Source organism: Mus caroli, chromosome 7, assembly GCF_900094665.2.
Source record: "Mus caroli chromosome 7, CAROLI_EIJ_v1.1, whole genome shotgun sequence".
NCBI classification, from domain to species: Eukaryota; Metazoa; Chordata; class Mammalia; order Rodentia; family Muridae; genus Mus; species Mus caroli.
In genome coordinates this window covers 127,891,348-127,916,766 of record NC_034576.1, presented here as the reverse complement: position 1 = coordinate 127,916,766, position 25,419 = coordinate 127,891,348, and the positions used below count along the sequence as shown (strand labels likewise).

Genomic DNA, 25,419 nt, shown 5'->3' with positions numbered 1-25,419 from the left:
AGAGAGAGAGAGAGAGAGAGAAGCTTGAAAACCACATGCTTAGGATAGAGGCAGGATAGTGCTTCAGGTGGGTTGTTAACCTTGTAACAGCTCAGCCTGACCCACAACCCCTAAGCACCCCAAGTGTGACTGACTTATTAATGCCCACAGAGTCTTTAGGAAGTATGAATAAAAGTGTTGTCCCTATTTCACATATGCCAAGTTGAGTCCCGGAGGGGTGCTGTGATTTGTCCAAGGTCGCACAGCTGGCTAGTGCCATCTCAGGCCACATAGTTACCATGGCATTTAATCTTGGTCCTTGATGACTATTGTGTGGCAAGTACAGAGTAGCCTTGGCAGAGGAGGGTGCTAAGGAGTCTCCAGGTGGAGGAGCCTCAATGTGAGAGGCAGGCAGGGCAGGTGCACGCAGGCCAGGAAGTGTGAGCACCTGGCTCATCACAGCACAGTGTTGGTTCCCACTCCCCCATTGCCACCATCAAGAGAGGAGTCTGCATCCCACCCTCTCTATCCCTTGGGGTCTGGGAACATACTGCTGCTCTGGGAAGCTGTTGGGCAGATCGGCCTGAGCTGTCTCTTCCCTACCTCATCCCGACTCTCACCCAGGTCCTTTTGGAATTTTCACAACAAGAGTCCTTCAAAAGTATGAGGGGCTGTTAGGTGGGTTCTGAGTGGCTGGGGGCTTTGAAACATTGTGTGTGTGTGTGTGTACATGTACACACATGTATGTGCACACGTGTTAACACATAGCATTCTCATGGGAAAGGGCAGGTCATACCACCAGAGGCTGGCTGACCCAGCCCTGAAAACTAGCAACTGGGAGTGGTATGTCCCAAGTCTATGAAGCCTCTAGAATTCTAGAGACTTCTTGCCCACTGTCTTGCTGCCAGCTGTCCCCAAGGAGGGAGTCGTAACTGGCCTCCTGGGGAGTGGGTGGGAGCTGCTGAAGGTAGGCACATATTTGCAGATCAGGGGTTCTCTTGAATACTCAAATGCTCAGATCTGGTTTAACAGCACGTGAGAGAAAATAAGACCTGTTGGGTCAGACCCTGGAGAGAACTCCGCCACACTGACCAAGCAGCCTGCCTCCCTGTGGGTGCGGTAGCCTCTGAGGAACCAGGAGCCCAGAGCTGCTTGAGAGGACACTCCCACTCGGGTGGCCTCCTGCCACCTGCTTCCCTCCTGCTTCTTGGCTCTTCTGATGACTCATAGCACATGCTCATTCCCTGGCTCAGCTCAAGGCATGCAGCTCACTCTGCTCGCCCTGTGTGTCAGCCTTTCCCTCTGAAGGGAGCTCGCTCTTGCTCTGCAGCCCAGCCCAGCCCCTGGATCCACAAGGGCTCTGCAACACCAACATTGTTAATTAGCAGCAGGTCAGCCAGGGTTTCCCATGGCAGCTGCGTCTTCTAGCTCTCTGCCTGCTCTGAGCCCTGAGTCCTTGTGGAATCAGACTTTGAGTTGAGTCTGCGAGCTGTGCTTGGTGGCAGAAATTGTGGGAGTGAGAATGGTAAGTTCAAAGCCTGCCTGGCCTACAGAGTAAGTTCAAGGGCAACTTAGTGAGACTCTGACTTTAAAAAAAAAAGGAATAAATAAATTTAAATTTTAAAAAAGAGGGTGCTGGATGTGATAGCAGATGCTTTAGCCCCAGCACGTGGGATGCAGAGGCAGATGCAGTTCTGCAAGTTTGAGGCCAGCCTGTTCTACATAGTGAGACCCTATCTCAAAAATGAATGAATGAATGAATAAATAAATACATAAATAAATATATGGCATAGGTTTAATCATTAGTACTGCAAATAACTATACACACACACATATATGTACACATATACAGCATATATGTGTGAATACATATACAAGAAAACAAGTAGAATAAACTTAGGGGCGTGAGTTCCCTCACCAAGTTGCTTCACCTCTGGGGAGTCCTGTTGTCTGGCTGGGGAGTGAGTGTGTCCTACCTCCCAGCATGGTCACAAGGTGACTGGGGACTTAGTAGGAGCATCCTCTCTTGCTCCCTGCTAGACTTCTGAGATCTCCCTCTGCACAGGGAGAATAATACTACCCCCTTAGGAAGAGGGGCATCCTTCAAGCCGGTGTTTTCTATCCTTGTAAGCATGCTAGCAGAAGAGTAGGGACTCTGAAGGGAGACTCTGGGTCTCCCCTTTGATATATCTGACTACTAAAACAGTGGGCCCCAAGGAATTGGAATTTCCTGGGAATCTCATACTGAAGTCTGCTGCTTCCAGGGAGTGGCCTGTCTCCTAGGGAGAGATTGCACAGGGTACTTGTACTGGCTAGTTTTGTGTCAACTTCACAGCTGGAGTTATCACAGAGAAAGGACCTTCAGTTGAGGAAATGCCTCCATGAGATCCAGCTGTAAGGCACTTTCTCAATTAGTGATCAAGGGGGAAAGGCCCCTTGTGGGTGGGACCATCTCTGGGCTGGTAGTCTATAAGAGAGCAGGCTGAGCAAGCCAGGGGAAGCAAGCCAGTAAAGAACATCCCTCCATGGCCTCTGCATCAGCTCCTGCTTCCTGACCTGTTTGAGTTCCAGTCCTGACTTCCTTGGTGATGAACAGCAATGTGGAAGTGTAAGCTGAATAAACCCTTTCCTCCCCAACTTGCTTCTTGGCCATGATGTTTGTGCAGGAATAGAAACCCCGACTAAGACAGTACTGAAGGCTTATCAGACACCTTGTAGACCAGACCAGACCAGACCAGACCAGACCAGACCAGACCAGACCAGAGCCCACACAGTGATGGACAGACAGACAACACCTTGATATGGACACATCTTATCCTCTATTTAAACCAAACCTCCTTCCAGGGCTTCAAAGATGGTTGTTTGGGGTTTGGGGTCATCATTTTTCTGTGTTAGTTCCTCTTCTCAATGTGGCCACATTGAGTGAGTCTCCTTTCTCTGTGTCACATGGAATAGAAACCATTGCAAAAGTCCCTCCCCGAAGCCAGCTCTCACGGTCACAAAGCAAGCTGCCCTGCATGTCAGGGGCCTACATGGGACATTGTCATTCCTGCATGGTGAAGGGTACCTCTGCCTGCTCAGTGGCCAAACATCTCAGCAGTCCCAAAGGGTGTTCTGAGTCCACCCTGGCACCACAATCCCTTCTTCTGCCTGCTACCGGACTGTGTGGAAGGCCTCTCTCCCATCCTCACTTCCCACTCATGACACTACCCACGCCAATCTGTCTCTCAGGGCCTCCTCAACCCACTAAGGCATTCTCAACAGCGAGTGCAACACACTCTAACATGACTGCCCAGTCCTGGCTTTCGATATGTTGCCCTGGTTCTGTAGCTCCCACTTCAGGCAACCCCAGTCAACTGTTCCCTGTTACTCTTCCTGGTGTTTTCCCAGGGGTGATTTCTGCCCTTCAAACTTGCAGGGTATCTGTTGGACTCTTTGAAACACAGCAGTGCAATAACTGAGGCAGAACTGACTACCCACAGAGATCACTCAGAGTGTGGACATGGTCTTCTTCGTTTCCTACCCTCCTTCTCCTTGGTATTGCTGAGTGCCCATGCTTCCTTAGGCCAGGGAGCCCTCCTCTTCTTCCCTCAGTGACCACATGGCTTGGGACACCCACATCTCAGAATCACACTCTTTGATGCAGCTACACTTCATATTTCAGCGACTAAAAGTGACTGCCCATCAGCATGGCTAAACTCACTCACATGCTTGACCTCCAAACCCAGTCTACTTGCTTCTCTGCCCCAATTGCATGTTTCTTTCATAGGTGTTCAAGCTGGTGAAAACAGGGCCCCTGGTCCCACAGCTCTTTTTACCCCAAGACCAGTGAATTCTCGTCACAACCAAACTAGACCTCTGCCTTAGTCCCTGTTTTATTTCTGTGAAGAGACAGCATGACTAAGGCAACTCTTACAAGAAAGTTTTTAATTGGGGGTTGGCTTACAGTTTCAGAGGCTTAGCCTGTTCTCATCATGGCAGGGAGCATGGTGTTGGAGCAGGATCCAAGAGCTACATCCTGATCCATAGGCAGCACACAAAGGCACTGGGTGTGGCCTGGGCCCTTTGAAACCACCAATCCCACCCCCAGTGACACACTTCCTCCAGCAAGGCCATGTCCCCTAATCATTCTGATCCTTCTCAAATAGTTCCACTTTCTGATGACTAAAGCACCCCAGACTCCCTTACGCATGTGCCACCTCTGCAGCTTCAGGGACCCATGAAACATGGGAAGTTACAGAAGCCAGAGAATCATTAGTTTTAAATATTGCCTCCCCCCTCACATACACAACAGCATTTCACTATGCAGCCCTGGCTAGCTTGGAACGCTCTATATAGACCAGGCTAACTTGGACACACAGAGATACAACTGCTTCTACCTTCTGAGAGCTGGAATTAAAGATCTGGCCCAAGTTTTAAATAGTGTTACCTTATTTCTCATTTCTTGTTGTTCTAAGTGTTTTTATTTTTAGCTAGGCACAAACCTATAATCCCCAGCATTGGGAGATGAAGGTAGGAAGACTGTGGGTTCAAAGTTAACCTGGGATACATAATGAGACTGTGTCTCAAAGTAAAAGTTTTTAATGTTTTATTATTACCAGATCTTAAAGTTGATCTCTCACTGTGCCTGAGTTATGAATTAAGTTTTTCATGGGTGTATACAGAGGGAAAATAGTCTATTGTATAGGATTTGGCACAGTCCTGGGCTTCAGGACCCACTGGGGTCTCAGGGTAACTCCAGTAGATAAGTGGGGATAGCTGTAGTCCTTTCTTCCTGCCTCCACCCTTGGTCACCTCACGCTCACCTGGGCGAACCCAGCCATTCCCCAACCTGGTCCATTTTTGATTTCCAGTAGCCGTTGCTCAGCAATGCTCTGATGTGGCCAGGATAATGGCCCCTCCTCTCCATCCAGAAATGGAGAGGGACTTCCTTGGTCCCCAGGGCATCATGGGAATATCCCAGCCTTGCCCTGTGTTCTGCCTCATCCTTTGCCTGCCCTGGTGTCTCTGATCTGTTTGCACTCTGAGCATCCAAGCATGAGCACATGATCATACCAAGGCATCATGACTTGTGGACAGCTGGCTGTGCTCCTTCCCTATGGGAGCAGTCCTGATTCTCCTCCCAAGAATCAGGAGGTCTCATGTTGTCCATGGAGCCTTGCAATAGGAGGAAGCCTGTGGACACCTTGAAGGAGGCATGGAAGATTGGCATTTGGAGGGGACTAATGCTGGAGACTTCATATATTTCCACCCTTGCCATTCACAAGATGTCTGCATGCCTCTCTGCAGAAATGGAGACAAAATAAAGCACTCTTCAAGACCAGGCCAGAACTGAGCATGGTGGGGAACTGCTCTTTCCTGATATATTCCAAATGACTCATCATGCAAAAGAAAGGGAAAAAGTTCGAAAATAAAATATCTTTAAGACCCATCATGTTCTCCTTTTCTTAGAGCTGCCCTTTTGGAGGGATGCTGTGGAATCTTCATTTACCATCTACAGCTCATTTATTTCTTGTATTCCTTTTAATTCTATCCTTCACTCCTTTCTAAATTGACCATTTAAAATCAATGTGTTTTCTGTCCTCTGAGGCTGTCTTCTGGATCTGTAACTTCTGAGTCTCAGATCTATCTTTGAGGAGGCTTTGATGGGACCTCTCAGGGCTCCTTGCAGGGCACTGCTCCAGGTTGGGGTCCTTTGAAATTGTTATTCCTGGGAGGAATGTGTCCCCCAGGATTTAGAGATTGGTGACCAGAAGATCACAACACCTTCGAACTGCACCAATTGATCCTGCGGATCCACACCAGCATTGGAAGGCATGACAGAGAGTGGGGGCGGTGTCCATAGGGTAGGAAATTATGGAGGGAGTGTGAGAGGAACATCTGGAAGCAACATCTGGAAGAAATGGCTACTTCCTGAACTCCTCAGCTTCTTCCTACCAACTAGCTGGGCAGAGAAACGGTTGTGGAAAGGTCTTGAGCCATGCCTCCCCTCCTGCAGATCCTACATTATGGGAAAGCCAGGAGATCCAGGCTTAGCAGTTGTTCTGAGATTCAACTGGGATTTGCAACCTACAGTATGAGCCTCCATGGAGCCCATGAGAAAAGCATAATCCAGCGGATTCCCAGAGTCTGCGTAATTGTGGCTTTGGGTGATATCTGTGCCCATTAAGTTTGGGAAACATTGGGCTGTGAAGCAGAGCAGATAGCTATCCTCAGGATCCCAGGAGGCAATGTGGCCAGCAAGGATCAGCAGTTGGGCAGGGACTACCTAAAGTGTTCAGAATTGAAATGTCATCTCGGTGGATTTGTCCTTTGATGAGTATGAAGTGTCCTTCCCTATCTCTTTGTATTACTTTGGTTGAAAGTCTATTTTATTAGATATTAGGATACCTACTCCAGCTTGTTCCATGGGTCTATTTGCTTGGAAAACTTTTTTCTAGCCTTTTACTCGGAGTGGAGTGTCTATCTTTGTTGCTGAGTTGTGTTTCTTGTATGCAGCAGGCTGATGGATCCTGTTTATGCATCTACTCTGTTAGCCTATGTCTTTTCATTGGAGGAATGGAGAGATATTACCACTGATTGTTAGTTCTTATTATTCTGATGGTGGTGGTGGTGGTGGTGGTGGTGGTGGTGGTGTGTGTGTGTGTGTGTGTGTGTGTAAGAGAGAGGGGGCTCTCTTCTTTTGGTTTGTTGGCATGAAGTTATTCATTTCTGTTTGCAAACATCTTCAGAACAGAAATGGCGGCCAGTGCAGGCTCTCTAGCTGATGCTGGTGGCAGTTCAAGCCTACGTGGGATGCATGTGCAGGGGTGCATACTGAAAATGGAGAGGAAGAGATCCTTTCTCACAGAAGCATGGAGTCAGATAGTGTCGGCAGTGGCTGGAAACAACTGGCCTGGGGTCAGGGAAGGGAGGCTGGCTTTGAGGATGGTTCTGATGGGATATTGTTCAATGAGGCCATGCAGGGAATGAGGCAAAGCTGATGATGGGTCCTTGCCCATCTTGGCTCCATTTGGCTGCAGCTCATCTAACCACATGAGAAGATTCGGCCTTCAGAGGTCTACTGTACCTCTCCCTCTCTGAGAGCCAGGTGTTAGTGTTCAGGGCCCCTCTGCACTGCCACCCTCCCCTGTTGCTCTTTTGCTTCCTGGACACTGCTCTCGGCTTTGACCATGACTGCCCTTGGACCTGGTAGAGCAACTCAGTGGCTTTGGTGCTGTAACCATCAGTGCATCAGTCCACTGCTCTGGTTGCACCAAAGCACTGACAGCTCAAAGTCTTTCCTCTGTGTCCTTCAAAACATTAATGTTGGCTCAGGCAAGGCAGAGGAGACCTCTCATCCCAGCACACAAGAGACTTGGGACAGGAGGATCTCAAGTTCAGTGCCAGGCTACATAATGGGACCTTGTCTCAGAAGTCATCAAGAAAGCTAACTGGGATGGAAGAAGGGCACACGGGCTAATGCAGCAAAGGAGCACCTCTCTATAACTGGAGCTTTGTGGTGACACTGGGTGTGTTGCCGATGATGAGAAGACTGTCGGCTATGGGAATAAAGAGGGCTAATGGCAATGGAAGTTCTGGATGGATGAGTTTGCCTGGTGCTACCCACATACAGCGTTAAGCAGCAGGTAATACGTGCCCACCCACTGGATGGAGGGGACATGGAAGACATGTACAGACCTAAGCAGCCAGCACAAGGTAGAGCCACAACTCAGGAGAACCTGAGGCCTGGGAAGGTACACATGCCACATCCAATGTCCCTGTTCCCACCTGCCACCCATCAGAGTGTGGGTTCTACCAAACCCCTTTCAGTCCTTCAAGACACTTTCTGGGTCTCTTGTGATGGTTCACACAAAGCAGAATTACTTCCCAAGAAATTTCTGCTCAAATCACCTCATGACATTTGCAGCTGTTTTCAAGCAAGAGCTTGATGTCCCTGGGGAATGTCGTGGCCAGGAGCAGCCAGGTTGCAAGCTACTGTGTGAGGACCAGCAGAGACTTGGAACATGAGATGACATCTGACCCAACAAACCAGACCAAAGCCTAGCCCTGCCGGGATTCAGCAGTGCCCTCCCCCCCTCACTGCCTTTGCTTTTCTCTTTTCTCCTCTTAACCTTTGTTGAGACAGGGTCTTGCTTTCAAACTCATGATGCCCCTGTCTCAGCCTCCTCCGCTGCCAGCTTCTGTGTAGAGTCAGTTCTGGCAGATTCTCCAGTGCAGGTCCACATCTGCTGGCCCTGCAGAGCTGTGGCAGAGCTTGTACCTTAAAGAGAAGGGCTGAGCTTAAAGTGGCTCTGGGTGGCAGCCGACCACCCTTCTACTACAGCCTTCTGGGGGCTGAGTGTCTGCTTCCAGCAGGAAAACACAGGATCCAAGTGACATCTGAAGATCTGGGACACTGGGGTGGGATGAACTGTGAACCTCAGTTCTGCAGTGACGAGGCAGTGAGACTCTGTAGCTCCCAGCTCCCCTTTACCTCATCTTCCTTATGTGTTTGGTGGGTGCAGTGGTTGTCGTTGCTGTATTAGTAATAGCAGCCACCACATCGTGGCCTCTGCTGTTAGTAATGACGGCCACCAGTGCACCTCTATAGTTGTTTCAAGAACTAAATAAAGCCCAGGAGCTGATACAATAGGAGGAAAGAAGACCCACATGGGGTTTAAAACTCCATTTATTATATGTAAGTACACTGTAGCTGTCTTCAGACACTCCAGAAGAGGGAGTCAGATCTCATCACAGATGGTTGTGAACCACCATGTGGTTGCTGGGGTTTGAACTCAGGACCTTCGGAAGAGCAGTCAGTGCTCTTAACCGCGGAGCCATCTCTCCAGCCCTGTTTAAAACTCCTAATGGGTAACTTCTAGCAATAGCCAAGTTGAGACCCACTGGGTTGGCACAAGCAACCTTCTGACAGGAATTAATTTTATTTATATATGTGTCTAGCGCATCCCCCTTTGTCCCTGTTTCTCTCTTTCCTTCCCTTTCTATCTTCTTCCTCTTTTCCCCTTCACGTGCACGTATGCGTGTGTGTGTGTGTGTGTGTGTGTGTGTGCAAGCCCTGGCCATGTGTATGGTTACTGATTGCTTTGCAACCCAGTTATCCCTTGAATACCTGTTTCTTTTCCATAGATGGGAAAAGTGGTGCCCGTATCTCAGGGTGTGGGCAACAGGTAGAAAGCTACTTTGAAAGTTGTCACAGTGCTTCTCCAGCCCTGGGTATGCTCTGCTCTGCCTACCCTCTCATTCCAGTCTTGGGGTTTTCTTTTGTTTCTTTCCAGGATTGAGAAGGGAGACGTGAGTGAAGAGGAAGACTTCCGCCTTGCCTGCCGCCACGAGAGATACCCCACCCGTAAGTGCTTACGTGGTGGGCAGGGAGCTGTACCAGCAGTCTCCTCCAGATACACACCACACATGGGAAGCCTGGTGGCTCCGGGCCTGGCCTGACATCCCCAGTGGCCTTTGAGATCAGCCGTGGGTGGGATCCACCGAGGCAGGGAGAAAAACATTGGACAGATTAGCTTAGGGGCTCTGAACACATTCACTTCATCAGCCTCACTCTGACGGACACATTAGGAAGGATGCAGGGCAGCCAGGAGAACAAGTGTCAACTCCAGACTCCAAAGGGAGGCAGAGCTGAGTGTTCCTCACATCAGATAGGAGCTGCCAAAGACAGCAGGTGAGGCAGTCACATCTCAGTGAGCAGCTTTCCCTTGCCAGCTCCATTGCATATGGGTGCTTTTCAGGCTTCCACGAATCCCTAACTCCTAACTCCCACAGGCAGGAAGCTTAGCAGGTAAGTGAATTAAGCCTCAGAGAGGTAGAGACTTGCCCCAGGTCACACATCCTTGCTAGTTAGCACAGACCTCTGCTCTGGAGGCTTCAGTCTATACCTGATTCTCTATGCTTGAAGGCCAGGAGTACTGGGAGCTGAACGTAAAGTCCGAGCCTCCTACCCTCAGCGCTCTCTGTCTCTATGTATCTATGTGTCTATTTATGTATATGCTCATCTGTCTCTATATCTATGTGACCGTCTGTCTGCCTGCTTGTCTGTCTGTTTATCCTTTCATCTATATATCTGTCACCTCTCATCTATCTCTCCACTTATTATCTACCATATATGTATCTTCCATTGGAGCCTCTGTCTGCCTCATCTGTTGTAGGTCTCTGCTGACCTTTCTGTTCACTCTTGCCTCTCTGTCCATGCACATGCCTCTGCAGTGAGCTCAGGGTCAGAGGTAGAGAGGGCTGTGCTAGCTGCAGTCAGGGCAGCTTGGAAGCTGGAGTAAGCCCCCGTTTCTGGGAGAACACAATGGTAGCTTGAATGTGACCATGGGGACACATAGATTTGGGGGCTTTCTGATGGCATTGTCAGAGTGGATCAGACTGGGCTCCTCTGGGATCAGAACTGATACATCTCACACATGCACACTTACACACACAGAGTCTCTCTCGCATATACACACTATGTCTCTTACACTCATACACTCTCTCTCATAACTCACACACACATACACAGTCTCTCTTACACTCACATACTCTCATACACACTCATATACACACATACACTCTCACAAATACATACATACACTCACACACATATACACTGTCTCTTTACACTCATACACACACTCTCATACACACTCACATATGCATACTCACACACACATACACACACACTATCTCTCTTACACTTACACACTTATACACATACATGTTCTCTCTCTGTCCCTCTTTCTCTGTCTCTCTGTGTCTCTGTGTCTCTGTGTATCTCTCTCCCTCTCTCTCTCTCTCTCTCTCTCTCTCTCTCTCTCTCTCTCTCTCTCACACACACACACACACACACACACACTCACTCACAATGACAATAACAGGCTGTATCCACTGAACTTCATTTTGCTTAGGGGACCCAGACATCATAAGCTGGAATGGACTTGGGACTCAAGGAAGAGGTGAGCAATTGGTTCTAGCTGAGAACATCAGGGCAGTGACACAGGCTTGATACTGTCCCAGCTACGACAGGAATTTCTCAGGTCACTGGTGGTGGCTACCAGAGTGTGGAGCCATGCTGTTGCTAGCTGGCACTCAGCAGGTGTGCCCCCATGATCATTAGAGCAAGAGCAGGGAGAGAGGAGCCTTGGGGTCACACAGAACTTCTGCAGGAGCCTTCAAAGGCATGTGTCACCATCAATAGAAGAGTTTGGTAAGAGGTCTCATGGCTTTGCTGGTGTTGAGTCTGGGGGCTGTGGGGGCATCTCTGAGGTGGTGGATGGAGGGAGAGCACAGGCCCACTAAAGAAGTTGTTTCTATGATGCATGTGAGGCATTCACTTGTTCCCTTACTCATCCATCCATCCACCCATTACCCAATCCATCCATCCATCCATCCATCCATCCATCCATCCATCCACCCATCCATCCATCCATCTCTCCATCCAGTCATTCATCCATCCATCCATCTATCCATCTATCCATCCATCCACTCATCCATCCATCCATCCATCCAACCATCCATCTACCCATCCATTCAGCTCTCCATCCATCCATCCATCCATCCAGCTCTCCATCCAGCTCTCCATCCATCCATCCATCCATCCATCCATCCATCCATCCAGCTAGCCAGCCAGCCATTCATCCATCCATCCATATATCCATCCATCCACTCATCTATCCACACACCCATCTATTCATCTATCCACCCATTCATCCATCCATCTATCCATCCATCCATCTATCTATCCATTGACCCACCCATCATCCATCCATCCATCCATCCATTCACTCTCTTATTTAATCACTCACTCATTTATCCCTTACTCATGGGCTCCTCTGGGCCCCAGAAGTCTGTAGGACAGCAAGGCCCATTCTGTTGCTGCACAGTGTGGCAAGAGCTATGGTGGAGTCCCCACTAGCCAGAGACATCAGGGTGTGGCACCTTATCTAGGGCACAGTACAGGGGCTTGAGAGGATGAGCTCTTTCATTCACTGGGTCAATTCAGCCCGGTGGACGACAGAACAAGGAATCCTAGGAGGCCAAGAATAGCTCTGGCCAGACATGGTGGCACCTTCCTGTCATCCCAGTATTCACAGGCCAAGGTAGGAAGATCATAAGTTTGAGGCCAGCCTGGACTGCATGGTGAGACCTTGTCTCAGCAAACCAAAAGACTGGGCTTACCCAATATCATATAGTCAAGCAGTAACAGAGGGGATGCAGGCTCAGTAGTGTGGAGGAACTGTCTGTGTGGACCCATCTCTCCAGGCTGGGTCCTGAGGACGGGAACCCAGCAAGAGTAGAGTGCTAACAGCCTAGAGAAGCAGCTGGTCCCCAGAACCCGGCCTCTTAGTGGCTGTGGGGTTGCTGCCCAGAAAATATTTTGGAACCGCTTGGGCGAGTTTTGCAATATTTCCTCATGAAGCAGCTGCTCAGATCCTGCCGGGCACAGCTTGCCGGCAGGAGGCATGGGGGAGGAGGGTGTCAGGGAGCCACATTATTAAACACTTGCTGTGTGCGCTCAGCAAAGCTCCTGCCTGCTAGCTCTTTGATGACTGATCCGGACGTAAGAAGGAAGAATTACCAGGCAACTTTGCTGAGCAGAGAAGAGACCTCACATAATCCAGTCTGCGATGAAACCCAGCTCGGCACTGGACACGTTTCTGTTCACCGAGGGCTCCCGCTCATACCCCAGGACCCCGGCCTCACTCTCCTCCTCCCTTTTGCCACCTTAGGCAGCAGCTACACCATGTTTAAGCTCTTTCACTTCCTCGGACCTTTGTCCTTGCTGGATGCTCTCCCTCTAAAGCTTCGTGTGGTTCACTTTGTCTCCTAAGCTGTGGACTAGTTTCGCAGGTGCCAGGTTCTCTCCTTCCCAGCATCTGACTGACTCTCCCCGACTCACCGTGTTATTAGGCCCCTGCTTCCCAGTTTCTCTCATCTCTCTGATAAACACCTTGTCCATCTTGTCCATGTCTCTAGCCCAGGCACCCAGTTCAGCAAGTACCACACAGTTGGTGCTCAGCGCTTGCCTCTGCACCTCGGAGCATCTCCCACAACTTCCTCCCAGAGCAGCTACTCTGACAAGAAGAGTTATATAAACTTTCCTTCACTTCTAACTACTGCCAAAGTTGCTATTTCTCCCTTGGTCCTTCTATGATTTGTTTCTGCCACAGTTTCTTGCTCTGAGGAGAGGCTGCCTTTGGGGCTCTGCAGTGCCACCAGCTAGTTTGGGAGCACATCAGATGTGACATTTGATGGAATTGATGCTGCCATCCGATCTGGGTATCTGTGTCATCCTCTGGGGTGACTGGGGTTTGCAGCGCATGGCTCCTGTCAAGTCTGATGCCTGGGACAAGCTTTTGATTTGCCAGGTGTGTCTGTGAGGCAGGGCTCTGCAAGAGCCTGTCATTGTCAGGACACAGAGGCAGCTTGTGGGAGCTCTGTCAAGATGGGCTTTGGCCATAGCTGTCCCCCAGAACAGCACAACGAATTTTAAGGAAGACTTTCTGTGGGCCTAGAGCAACTTGGCATTTTGATTAGATCAAAATCAAATTCAATAGAACACTGCGAGAGTTGTTTCTGTTATTAAAATGGAAGCAGACCAGACCATATTTTCAAAATAAATATCAAGGCCAATTTCCTGGACTCAGACAGGCACGCAGCTTGAGGACATCTGAGACCCTGCCATCTGGAGGTCAGGGGTCCCAGCTGGAGTTAGTGCTACTGTGCTGGGGTGGAGCGTCGAATGGAGAATGATCTCTGTTCAAGCTAGGCTTCTTCTGTATTTTGTTTTGAGGTCGAATTTCACTATGTAGCCCAGGCTGGCCGCAAACTTGTCATTTTCCTGTCTCCACCACCTGGATTGGGATGGCAGGTATGTGGCTATGTTCCCAGCAGGCTTCTGTATTTAAAACGGGCTGCCTGTGCCCTTGGGGCCCACTGGTCGTAGAGCCAGTTCAGAGTGGTTCCTGCCTGCTGCAGTCTGCTTGGTCATAGACTGGGAGGACATTGCTGTGTCTAGGGCCAATCTCCCTGACCCATCTTTTTGAGATACAAGCCTGACTCCATTTTCCCAGCTCAGAGCCAGGCCCCTCCCCGCCTGGGGCATGGGTGGCATCCCCCAGGGGCCTCTTCCCACGGCTCCTGCCTGCTGCTCACTCTTTGACCTCCAGGCTAGCTTGTCATTCCACTCTCTTCCCACCAGAGTGTTGATATTACCGGCACAGGAGCCTGCTGTCATTCAGTGGCCGTTGTGTATCCCCCACACAAGGTAGTGCCATGCGTCCACACAGTAGGTCCCCATGAAATTATGATATCAGTTTGGTCTCTATGAGGTCATCAGCATTCTTTCTGTCTTGTAGCAAAGGAACTGGCTCTTGGGACTGTCACTTGGCCCAGGTTACAGGCCTGCTAACTCTGTTCATGCTGATGCTTTTCTGTTTGTCTGATTTTTGATCCAAGGCAGTAGTATTCCAGTCATGCCCGTTGCTAAGAAACACTTGGGGACTCTCATTAAAATATAGGTTGCTGCAAGGCAGGGTAGCCCATGCCTGTAAGCCAAGCACAGATGAGAGGCAGAAGGATTACAAGTTTGAGGGCATTCTGGGTGACATAATTGAGAAGTGTGGGATCCAGGCTTGTAAAGTATGATGGCGTGTCTTATGACAGACTCCTAAAGCCTTAAGGATAGGATGAGTGGTCCTCTGAACCTGGCTGGTGCAGCCCTGGATTCCCTCTGCAACCATGTGTGTTGCTTACCTTCCTCCAATGACAAGATTGCTGGGCATTCACACCTCCTAAAAGCTTCCCAGGGCTGCCAAGAATCTATTTCACACCTCGTTCCTTCTGCCTGAAATGACCCATCCCTGCCCTCTAACAAGGCAGTAAACAGATTGCAATAGAACCTGGAGCTATTGCAGAGTCCAGCTGCAGAGTCTGGGAATGGCTGCTACCACCCAGTGTCCTGCATTGAGAGCAGCGCATGTCTCCATACGCTACTGTCTGGGGCTGTGAGGGTGAAGATGAGGATATGTTAAGTTTCCATGTCTGTGACAAAACACTTCACAGACACAACCTAAGGAAGGAAGGGTCGATTCAGGCTCACACTTTGAGAGGATTCAATTCATGTGTGCTTGGCCCCATTGCTGTGAGCCTTGGTGAGGCAGAACATCATGGGGGGAGAGAGGGGAAGTTGTTCCTTTCGGTGGCCAGACAGCAGAAATCATATGGGGCTAGGCCAACATGCCCTTGAATGGTTCTTGCCAGTGACCCACTTCATTCAAGCCGGCTCCACCTTTCCAGGTTTACCCTGCGCTATAGTTGTGCAGATTTATATTTCATCAGTGAATTAACTAGATCCATTAGGTCAGAGCCCTGGTGATGTATTGGTTCTGGAACCCCCCCCCCATCCCCTCCCCACAGACACCCTGATCTCCTAGGCATCTTTCAGTCTAGTGCACTGGCAATTAAGACGTCATAGTGCTTGTGAGACTAGAGTTTCAGGTTCACATCCCAATGGAGACACCTTGGGTAAACTACTTCTCCCAGGTGAGCCTCGGTCCCTCAGCTACGGACAAGTACAGCAGCAGGCAGCTCCTGCGTTACTGAGTGCAGATGACAAGAGTTGGTTTCAGGTGTAGTAGCGCTGCTGTCATCACTCACAGCTGTGCCTGTCTCTGTCCCCTCCCTGGAAGCATCTAGAAGGCAGATAGTGTTTTCCACGTGTGTAACCCAGCAGTCATTATGACTGGGGACATGCTTGATAAAAGATCCAAGGACTTGGTGGTTCTGGGGAAGATGCATCAGGTAGACTTAAGTATGAGGAAGAGACCAGGGTCAGTGAAGGTTCAGAGGCCCAGGGTCTCAGGCAGAGCAGATAAAGCCACCCTCCTCAGACTGCATCCTCTCCTTCTCAGGTGGGCCCACTTAAGCCTGATCCTTGTCTCCAGCCCATATCACATATTCATTTGACAGACATATACATACCATCAGCATGGGGCCAGTGGCTGGGAGCCTGCTGTGGATCCCAGCAGAGCTGGCCTCTGTCCTAGTGCATCTGAAGGCCCTCATGCTTCGTAGAGGTGTATGGAGAATTAGGAGCCACGCTGAGGTTGGGCCATCTAGAGCATTGTAGTGTCACAGACGGACCGGGCCCTTTGGCTAGAGCTGGGTAGATATTATGTGTGTTCATGTTTTGATATCAGTTAAAAAAAAAAGGTCTGGGTGTGATGGAGCAGGCCTGTAACCCAACACTCAGGAGGCTGAGGCAGGAGGATCATAAGGTTGAAGCTGGCCTCTCAGCACAGTGAGACCCTGTCTCAAAAGCAAACAATAAGAAAGACAATTGAAAGTAATGAAAAATCATCGTTCTAGAGCCTTGCACACATCAAGGCTCTCTACGCTTAGGGGAGGGGAGGGTCTAAGGGGAAATTAAAACTCCATGTTACCCGCCCTCTCAGGGGGGCTTGAGCCAATTTCTTTCCGACTATGAACCTGTGTTTCCCCATCTGTGGAGAGAGGTGCTGAGCCCAGTCCTATTGAACACTTGCACTTTGTTATTTTGTCATTGTTCAGAGACCAGGTGCTAAGGGGCCTCAGTGCAGGGGCCAGCTGGGCTTTCTGACTCCTGACTCCTATCTGCTCAGGCTCAAAGAGGTGAGGCTGCCTGACAAAAGCCACGCAGCTTTAAACACGTGCATGGGGCCGAGAGGATGGCTCAGCTGTCAAAGTACTTGCCATATAAACATAAGGCCTACTGTGGGTACCCAACACCCTGGTTAGAAACAAAAGAAAACTCCACATCTGGGGTGTGCTTGTGAACTCAGTACTGGGCAAGGGACTGGAGAAAAAAACTCTGGACTCATTGGCTGCCAGTGTAGAACTGGTGAGCTCCAAGTTCCATGAGAGACACACATGCCCACATTCAAGTATGCACATTCACATATAACACACACATACACATGGGCACACACACACACACATGCTTCTGTACCCACCCACCCACCCACATCTCCCACATGTGAATACACATACACACGCACCCTCCCACACACATGTCACATAGCTTGTGTGTGACAGAGCACAGAGTTGAACCGAAGTATAGTTTTACCCCCTTAGCCATTGCCAGATGACGGAGGTGGAGGACAGCTGTACTGTACACAGGTAGGATAGGGTGGTGGGAGATCACCCCAAGTTTAGTAGCCTCCATTACCTCTTCTTGGCTTCATTTCTTAAGAAAACATCAGCTTAGGACTTGCTTGGACCAGGCAAAGTGGAGTGGGCTATGGGCTCCCATCTGGGCATGCAGATGGTCCCACCCCAGGTAAGTTGCTCTGAAGGCAGGGGCGGGGTGGGGGCAGGATCAGGGAGAGTTCAGTGTTTCCCAGGAGAGCAGGAAAGATGGGGTGGGGAGTAGTGGGTAGGATAGAGATTCCTCAGAGGGTATTTCTAGCTGGGGGACAGGGCATGCGAATCACAGGACAGAGTCCACAAAGACAGGCTGGAAAGCAGGCAGGCAGCACAGGTGGCCTCCCTTGGGTCAAGTCAGGCTTTGTGGCCTATACTTGTCATTGAACGTATTTTACAAACTGCAATTCTCATTAATTAAAGCTGGATGGTTTTATTTTGAAACCCCAAGTTTCAGTGTCTCTGAACCTTCTGGAAGATCTGAACTCAGGTTCCCTGTGGTAAATGTCGGTTGGCGGGGAGCAGGCTGGTTCTGTCCCCACTTGTGAGACGTGCAGGGCTGAGCTGGATCCTGAATCTGAGCACAAGGTCTCTCTGGCTGATGACGGCCTCCGTGAAGAGGCCAGGAGAGAAGGTGGTGGGTGGAGGGCCTTACGGGGGCTGATGGGACAAAATACCAAGGGATTTCAGACCTGAGTACCTTCTCAGAGGAGGAGGGGGGAGCCCCAGTCTGTGATGGGAGCCCCAGTCTGACCCCAGAGCAAGGGGTCAGAAAGCCTCATTTTATCTCAAGGAGTAAGATATATTCTGCCTGATCATCCTTAACACACACGCACTCATGCACATGCAAGCACGCACGCACACACATACACATACACGCACACGCACACACACACTTTCTCTGTTCCTTTTTGCAGTTTTGCCTACTGGCTCCTGTGAGAGCAACTACAGTCATTTCTAAATATTCATTTAGAAAAACAAGTCAAACCTTTCTATGCACCAAATATTTGCTTCTCATTAAGGGGAGGGGGGACCCAAACACCTTTATTTCAGCAACAAGCTCATCCAAAGACTGCAACTGTTTTGGTAGCCGAGGCCAAAACAAATGTTCCTCCCCCAAGGCCAAATGATTCCAGAATGTTTGCAAAATGTTTTTCATTCCTTTAAAAATACAGCAAAATGTACAAAGCACTACCATTAAAGAATATTAAAAACAGAAGGGGAGAAAAGCCAAAAGAACAAAATGACACACATCTTGCGCATCTCCCAACTTCTGCATCCAGCAAGCCGTTCTTAGTGGCTGGTCCCATGGGGACAGAGGAGCAGTGAGCTCTCTGTCATGAGAGGTATGCAAGTGCCAGTGGTATGCTCAGAATCTCATCCTGATGGGTTCTCTCTGAACTGTCTGACCCTAAAGGATGTCGTAGTCACTGGAGCTCAGAGTACAATGTCTCTCGATGGAGAAGGTTGGAATCAGGAAGCCTTGACCCACTTAGCTCCGTGTGGCTGCCATGCTGGCCCAGCTGCTGATCTGTGGTTGGCCTCTGCCCTTCTTGTGTTATAGGGAGACAGAATTTTGGTCTGGCAGGGGAGGCAGGCAGGCTCCCCATCAGAAGGTGGTATGCACTCAGTCTAGAAAGCTCCACTGGACAGCAAGTATTGGGACACTTAAAGTGGTCCCCTACGAGTGACAGGATTGGTTTAGGCATATCAGAGAAACCTTGAGGATACCTGAGGGAAGATGGGGGTAGATCCAAGAACTAATGGGGTACAGGAGGAAGAGTGTGGGACAGGGAGGGGCTTTATGTTCTCAGCTTGCCAGGTCTCTTAAAAGCAGGGCAGTGGGCAGTGTTGGGTGGGGACAACATACTCAAGGTCACCTTGGGTTCACTGATACATACTCACTATTGGGATGGGGCATAAAACCTAGGTATGTGAGGAGGATGGAAAGGCTAAGAGATGGTAGGGTGAGAGGCTGGTAATGAGCCTGTGGGCACGCGCGCGCACACACACACACGGTGGGCAGACAAGGCAGTGAACTTCTGTTGGTGGGTAAGCTGGTGTGTGCAAGCATTAGAACCTAGATTACAGGCAGATGTAGGCAGGAAGAGGGCTGGTGGGCATGAAGTGGAGTGGAATGGGGTGATGGTCTGTGGGGAGTGGGGGGTGGGCGTGTAGGAGGAGCATGAGTGGGTTTGGGTTGTGGGTGAGTGGGCTGGCACCGAGCACTGGCTGCATTTCCATATGCTGGTGAGTCCGTGGACGGTGGTTTGACAGGAGCAGGTAGAAGCAAGCTGAGGCTGGGCCAGAGGTCAAGGTGGTATGGGTGGAAGAAGGCCACTGTCAGCAGCATCTGCCTTGTCTCTTTCAGGGCACCAGCCACACATGGGAGACTCCTGGCCACGGAGCTCAGCTCACGAGGCGGCAGAGCTAAACCGTCAGTGCTGGGTCCTGGGGCACTGGGTGTGATGTGGCCCAAGCGCCCCGGCCTTCCTGCCATCACTGGCACGCCCCTCCCACAGGACACGGAAGCCTGGTCTCTGTGCTGTGGACTCAGCTCTCCTGTCGTGGAGACACCAGGCCTAGACTGCCACCACTGCCTGGGTCTCGGAGCCCCAGAAGTGGGTGAAGCAGGCCTGAGGGACTGTCCAGGTGGCACAGAGACTCGGAGACAGCGGCCACCACCACACTTAAGAGCCCCACCCAGCTGGAAAGCCAGGAAGAACATGGGCATTGACCACTGGATGCTAGACACCCACAGCCAGCCGCAAAGTCAAGCAGGTGCCCAGAGGGGCAGGGTCCTGTGCGGACAGGGAGCAGGGCTTATTGAGGGAGAGGCAGTGTCTGCTTCTGCAGGGGCCACAGAGCAGGCACACAGAGGGGCTCAATAAATGCTTGTTGAATCTGTTCTCTTGCTATGTATGGGCTGGCTCCCCCATCATTAACTTACCCGAGATGTAAGCCCTGGGCACTGAGATCAGCTAGAGTCCAGCCTGGCCTGGGGAAGATCAAGATAGAGACAGGTGGGCAGAGCAGGAGAGGAAGGCCAGGAGCTAGAAGCAGCACATGTGTTTAGGAACTTCAGCAATGTGACACCACCCTGACCCTGGGGGTCCTTTACCCTGTGTCTAGGGCCACTTTACAGAAAACCTCTGGCTCAGTTGCCTGGAGGAAAAACAATTCCTGTCTTGACTATGAGAGCTTGGGTCCAGAGAGAGAAATTTCTTGCTTGAGACTAGAGATGACATGTGCGACTGTGAGTTTAAACCAGACTTGATCCAAGTTTAGTATCCCAAGAGCCTAATCCAGCCCTGAAGGATTGGCAGACCGAGGCAGAATGTGGTCTTCTTCTTCACTCATCCACCCATTGCCCACCCATGACCCACCGTCCCACCAGCCAGCCATTTAGCCAACATTTGGCCACCATCATCTACTGCCACTCATCTGTGCATCCATTCATCCAACCATGATCCATCCATTCACCATCTACTCACCCATCATTCATCATCCCGCCCATCCATGTGTCAAGACCATTTAACCAACATCAATCCATCCATCCATCCATCCATCCATCCACATGTGGTTCATCTATCTAATCCTTCACCCATTCCGCAGTATGTAGCCACTCATCACCTATCCAACCATCCATCTATCCATCCAGCCAGCCAGCATCCATCCATCCATCCACCCACCCTCAATTATCCATTTACCCATGATTCAGCCACCCATTATCCATCTGTCACTGTCATTCCTCCCCTTGTCAATCATCCATCCACCCATCCGTGCTTCAGCCATTTTCATCATCCAGCTATCTGTGCATCTGTCTGCATACAGGTGTCATCTATTGTGCCCCTACTGTGTGCCACACAGTGTGGCAGGCTCTTGAGATGGAACACTGAATCTTCCAGTGAAGCAGACAAGGGATGGAATGGGAGGTGACAGCTCAGTGTATTAGTGCTGGGTGTGGTACCTGCTCTGGAGTCAGACTGCCTAGCATCAGATCCTGTCTCCTCAGCCCCGGTGGCCTTACCCTGTAGATGGGACTCTTCACTGTACCTACCTCTTACAGCTGCTGGGGGTGGGGGTGGGGGTGACACAGAATGGTGCCTGTGAGCACAGGGAATAGCAGAGTCTAGACCATGGAAAGCACCCTGCCATCATGTCACCGAGGAGAGTTGGGGCCATGGAGCTGAGGCGGTGCCTGTCGGAGACCACCTGAAGGGTCGGCGATCAAGGAAATGATATCCAAGACATCTCGTTGATGTCAGGTTGTGGAAGGAAGGACAGGACAGGAGAGGGCTTTCAAATGGTCCAAAGGCAAGCACGGAGGGATTGGAGGTCTGTGGGGGTGGAACCAGATTGCAGAGAGGACTCAAAGCTTCATTGGGGACCTGTAACTTATCCTGGGGACAGATGGGTGCTCTGGAGAGGGTGGGACAGGCCAAAGTGAGGTGTGTAGTCTAGAAAGTCACCACAGCTCCAGGCTAGAGTAGATGATGAAGGCGGGACTCCCATGTTCTTGCAGGGCCCCAAGTGTGAGGAGAGTGCTGTAGGTGAGGAACGAGGCCCATGGAGGGCCAGGTGGTTGACTTAGGGGCCAAGAGGAGGGACTGGCATGGGAAGAGAGGGCTTAAGGTACTGTCCTGTGTCAGGCAGGGCACGAGGGGTAAAGGATGATTCCGTGCTTCTGTATGCAGACATGCCTGTGCTCAGTCACTCTGAGAGCACCTCTCTGTGTTCACACAGTTAGTGACTCTGGGGGAGACAAAGTTGACCTGGCAGAGTCCTGCACAGTTGTGAGGGCACCAGAAGACCAGTATGTGGAGTGGTGGCACTGGCCTTTCACAAGTGGGAGCCACTGGGATGGGGCCTGAGCATGGTCATTGGTCTGGAATCTGACCCTGCCACCAGGAACTTTGTAGGTGTTAGTGGTCATCCAGGAGCCCTGTGAAGTTAGTCATGGGCCCCAGGAGGTCTAGGAAATGATTTTAGTTGCAAAACTGCCATCTATTTTAATAGCTGTGTTTATGTAAATGTGTATTAGAAAACTGTGTACGGGCGTGTCCACGCTCCAGATGCAGGCACTGCTGCGTAGAATGAACCACAATAGGCATTTCAGTAAAAAGAGTTGGCTTAAAGAAAAATACTAAATAAATAGTCATGCAAGTGGTCTGTGATTGTGCTATGCGGGTGATTGGAATGGGGGTTATTGCCAGGAGAGAAGAAAGGGAGGGTGGACATGGAGCCATGAGACATCAGGTCCTCCTGGGAAGCAGCTGGAACCCAGCTGTCTTCCGGTACAGCAGGAAGGCTGCTGGCCAGATAAGAGGAAGCAGCTCCAGACTACTGACATCATGGTCTTACAGTCACCTTCTTGAGGGCTGTCTTCCTCCTGGGAGCAAATGCCACTGTACTTCCTGCCTGGAGCTACAATCGGGGAAGTGCCACTTGGTCTGGGAGGAGCTACAAACCACCCAGAGTCCTGGGAGTCAAGGCCAATCTACATGGGCTCAGCAGCTCTGTTTCACACCCTGAGCTGGTGCATGCCTGTCACTCTTCCCAGGTCTGGACCACATGTGGCCATTGATCTTCAGAAGCTGACCTGGGCCAGACTGACATTCACAGATGCCATGCTAGGAAGTAGACTGTTTTAGTGTTCAGGTCTGGGGATGTGACACAACTCCCAGGCCTCAGACAGGGGCCTTCGCAGAGCCTGCAGGCTCCCTGATGCCTTTACCTCACATGACTGTCACCTCCTCTTTCCATGTGCAGAGGGACCCATGGCTGTCTTTCCCTGGCCACAGATGACGGGCAGGTCCCAGTCACCACTTCTTCCCTGGTTTGTGGCCTTGATGAGTGGTTACCCTGCCACCCCCCGGCCCCCACCGCACCAGGACCTGGTCACATACTCATCTCCCAGGTAATGGAAATGTCAGGTTGATTCATGGGCCTTGGCTGCCAGGCCTGATGAGAAGGCTGGCAGGAGCCGCTGCTACAAAGGAGGGCTGCACAAAGCATCCTCATGTGCACTTGGACAGGCCTAGGTGGGAATCCTGCCCTGCCTCAGTGGCTGACCCTGTCTGAAAACAGGTCACTGGGAGACCAGAGGACACACATATTCAGAACATAGCTGTATACAGAGCTGCCTCAAGGAAACAAGATGGAGAAACATACTAGGGCAGGAGGTTACCCATGCCATCCCTAACAATAAGAAAGCCACTTCAAAGAGTGAGGAGAGCCAGGTGGAAACTATAAGGAGCCATTGAAGCCCTTGCTGAAGTATGAGGCAGGAGACACTAGGTAAAGTGTGTGTTATACACACAGCTCATGCAAAGGTCCTGGGGTTGAGAGTTACCCCCACGGTGCTGCAGTGGAACCTAGTGCTTGGAGCTTGGAGTAAGAACAGACTGCCCCTGAGCAGACTTCTGGGATGTGATGTGGGAGACTCCAGGACTATGGCACAGAATGGGGTCCTCATGAGGGATGACAGACATTGATGGGGTCTTTTGGACAGGTAGGGTCAGCACACGCTGCTGTGCTAAGGTTTCCTTTTGTCTGTGTGAGCCTGGGGACAGGGTAAACTGAGGGACTGCATCAGGCCTTGGGGGAGATGGTGGCCTAGTCATTAGAGTCAGAGAGCTCAGAGGAGGGGTGGTTGGGAGGGTGCCTGGCAGCTGGCCTTGCTGCAGGCTTGCTCTGGACGGGATTCTGGACAGGCAGACACTGGAGGCCACAGAGGTTAGGATTGAAGGAGAGGGAAGGGTGTCCCCTACCTCTATGCAAATCAGATTCTGGATGGTGGGTGGGCCGGTGCTCTGGCTCTGGGTACCCTTGTGCTGACTAGTCTGTCAACTTGACACAAGCTACCATCATCTGAAGGGAGGAAACCTAAATTGAGAAGTTGCCTCCATAAGAGTGTAGGCAAGTCTATAGTGATCGTTGCACAAGGGCTCTGCCCATTATGAGTAAGCGTCACTACCCCTGGACAGGTGGTACTAATTGTATAAGAAAGCAGGCTGAGCAAGCCATGAGGAACCAAACGGCACTCCTCCACGGCCTCTCTATCAGTTCCTGTCTGCAGGCTCCTGCCCAGTTGGAGTTCTTGCCTTGGCTTCTCTCAATGGCCTGTGATTCTGGATGTCGGCTAAATAAGCCCTTTCCTTCACAAGCTGCTTTTGGTCATGGTGTCTCATTACAGCAACAGAGACTAAGACAACCCACAACTGCTGGACAGCTAGCTCTACCCCGGCCACTGTGTGTAGCACTCAGAGCAGTGGTAGTCACTGCCATGAGGAAAAGCCAGTCTTCTGCAATGAGGATTCCACTGTAGACAGACAGGAAGTCACTGCCGGGCTTTGCCTGTCCCCAGAGCTGCACAGCTCCTGTCCCCTGGCCAGTCCTTCTTGGACTACTGTCCACGAGCTCCTATACTGTCACCTTTGCTTTCCTGGAGGACGGTGGCCTGCTGCTGCCTGTGGGTCTGGCTGAGGTGGGAGACTAGGAAGAAGTAGAGGTAGAGGGGTCTGAGAGAGGGAGAGGCCAAGCTGGGGACAGGACTACCCGGGGGTTGTGCCTCCCACCTTCCCTTGCTGAGGAGGGAGCAAACTGGGTGAAGTGTCTCAGAACTGGTAGAAAAGAGCCTGCCACAAAAGACAGGGGTAGGAGTGGAGTATAGGGTGGGCATGGCTCTCTGTCCCATTGACGGCTGTGAGAAGTGTTTGGAGCAGTCAACTGAAGCTGAACACAGAGGGGCAGGCAGGAGGATGGCTTGTTGCCCTGGCAGAATCTCTGTCAGTGTCATACAGCCCCAGGATCCCTGCATCCTGCTCCCAAGTCTGTGTGTAATGGAACGATAGTCACTAGGAGGCTTAGCTGAATGCCTCCTGGAGTGATGCACCACGAGACCCAAGGTCTGCATGCAGGGGCAACTCTCAGAAGTAGGTACTGCTGCTGTGCAGTCTGGGTAGGGAAGCCTGGGTGGAGCCCAGACTCCACTGAGATAACACAGCCAGGGGGTGCCCAGGAGAGGGTGCCTTGGGTTAGGGAATAGAGGATGGTGCACCTGTACTAGAACTCAGGTCTGCCTGCTCTAGAACCATTGCACCGAGGGGAGGCAAGGGCAGCTACAGCAAGTGCGGCCTGTGTCCATCACCCACATTGCTTGGAGGAGGGCCTCAGATAAGCTGGCTCCTATTGCAGTTATTGTTGTTGTTACAATGAAATAAGGCTCCACGAGCTGCCCTTATGCTGGGGCTGAGGGCCAAG

General features: G+C 50.9%; 1 protein-coding gene across 2 annotated transcripts in view; it reads left to right on the top strand.

Moving 5' to 3' along the window:
- The window catches only part of Gsg1l (GSG1 like), a 200,110-nt gene extending 177,795 nt beyond the window's left edge, over positions 1-22,315 (top strand). For both annotated transcript variants that reach the window (XM_021168971.2, XM_029479143.1), the window contains exons 6-7: positions 9,258-9,328; positions 19,526-22,315. In XM_021168971.2, the coding sequence (XP_021024630.1) occupies positions 9,258-9,328; positions 19,526-19,623 (169 nt within the window). In that variant the 3' untranslated portion in view covers positions 19,624-22,315. The remainder of the gene's footprint in view (positions 1-9,257; positions 9,329-19,525) is intronic.
- Positions 22,316-25,419: the final 3,104 nt, after the last annotated feature.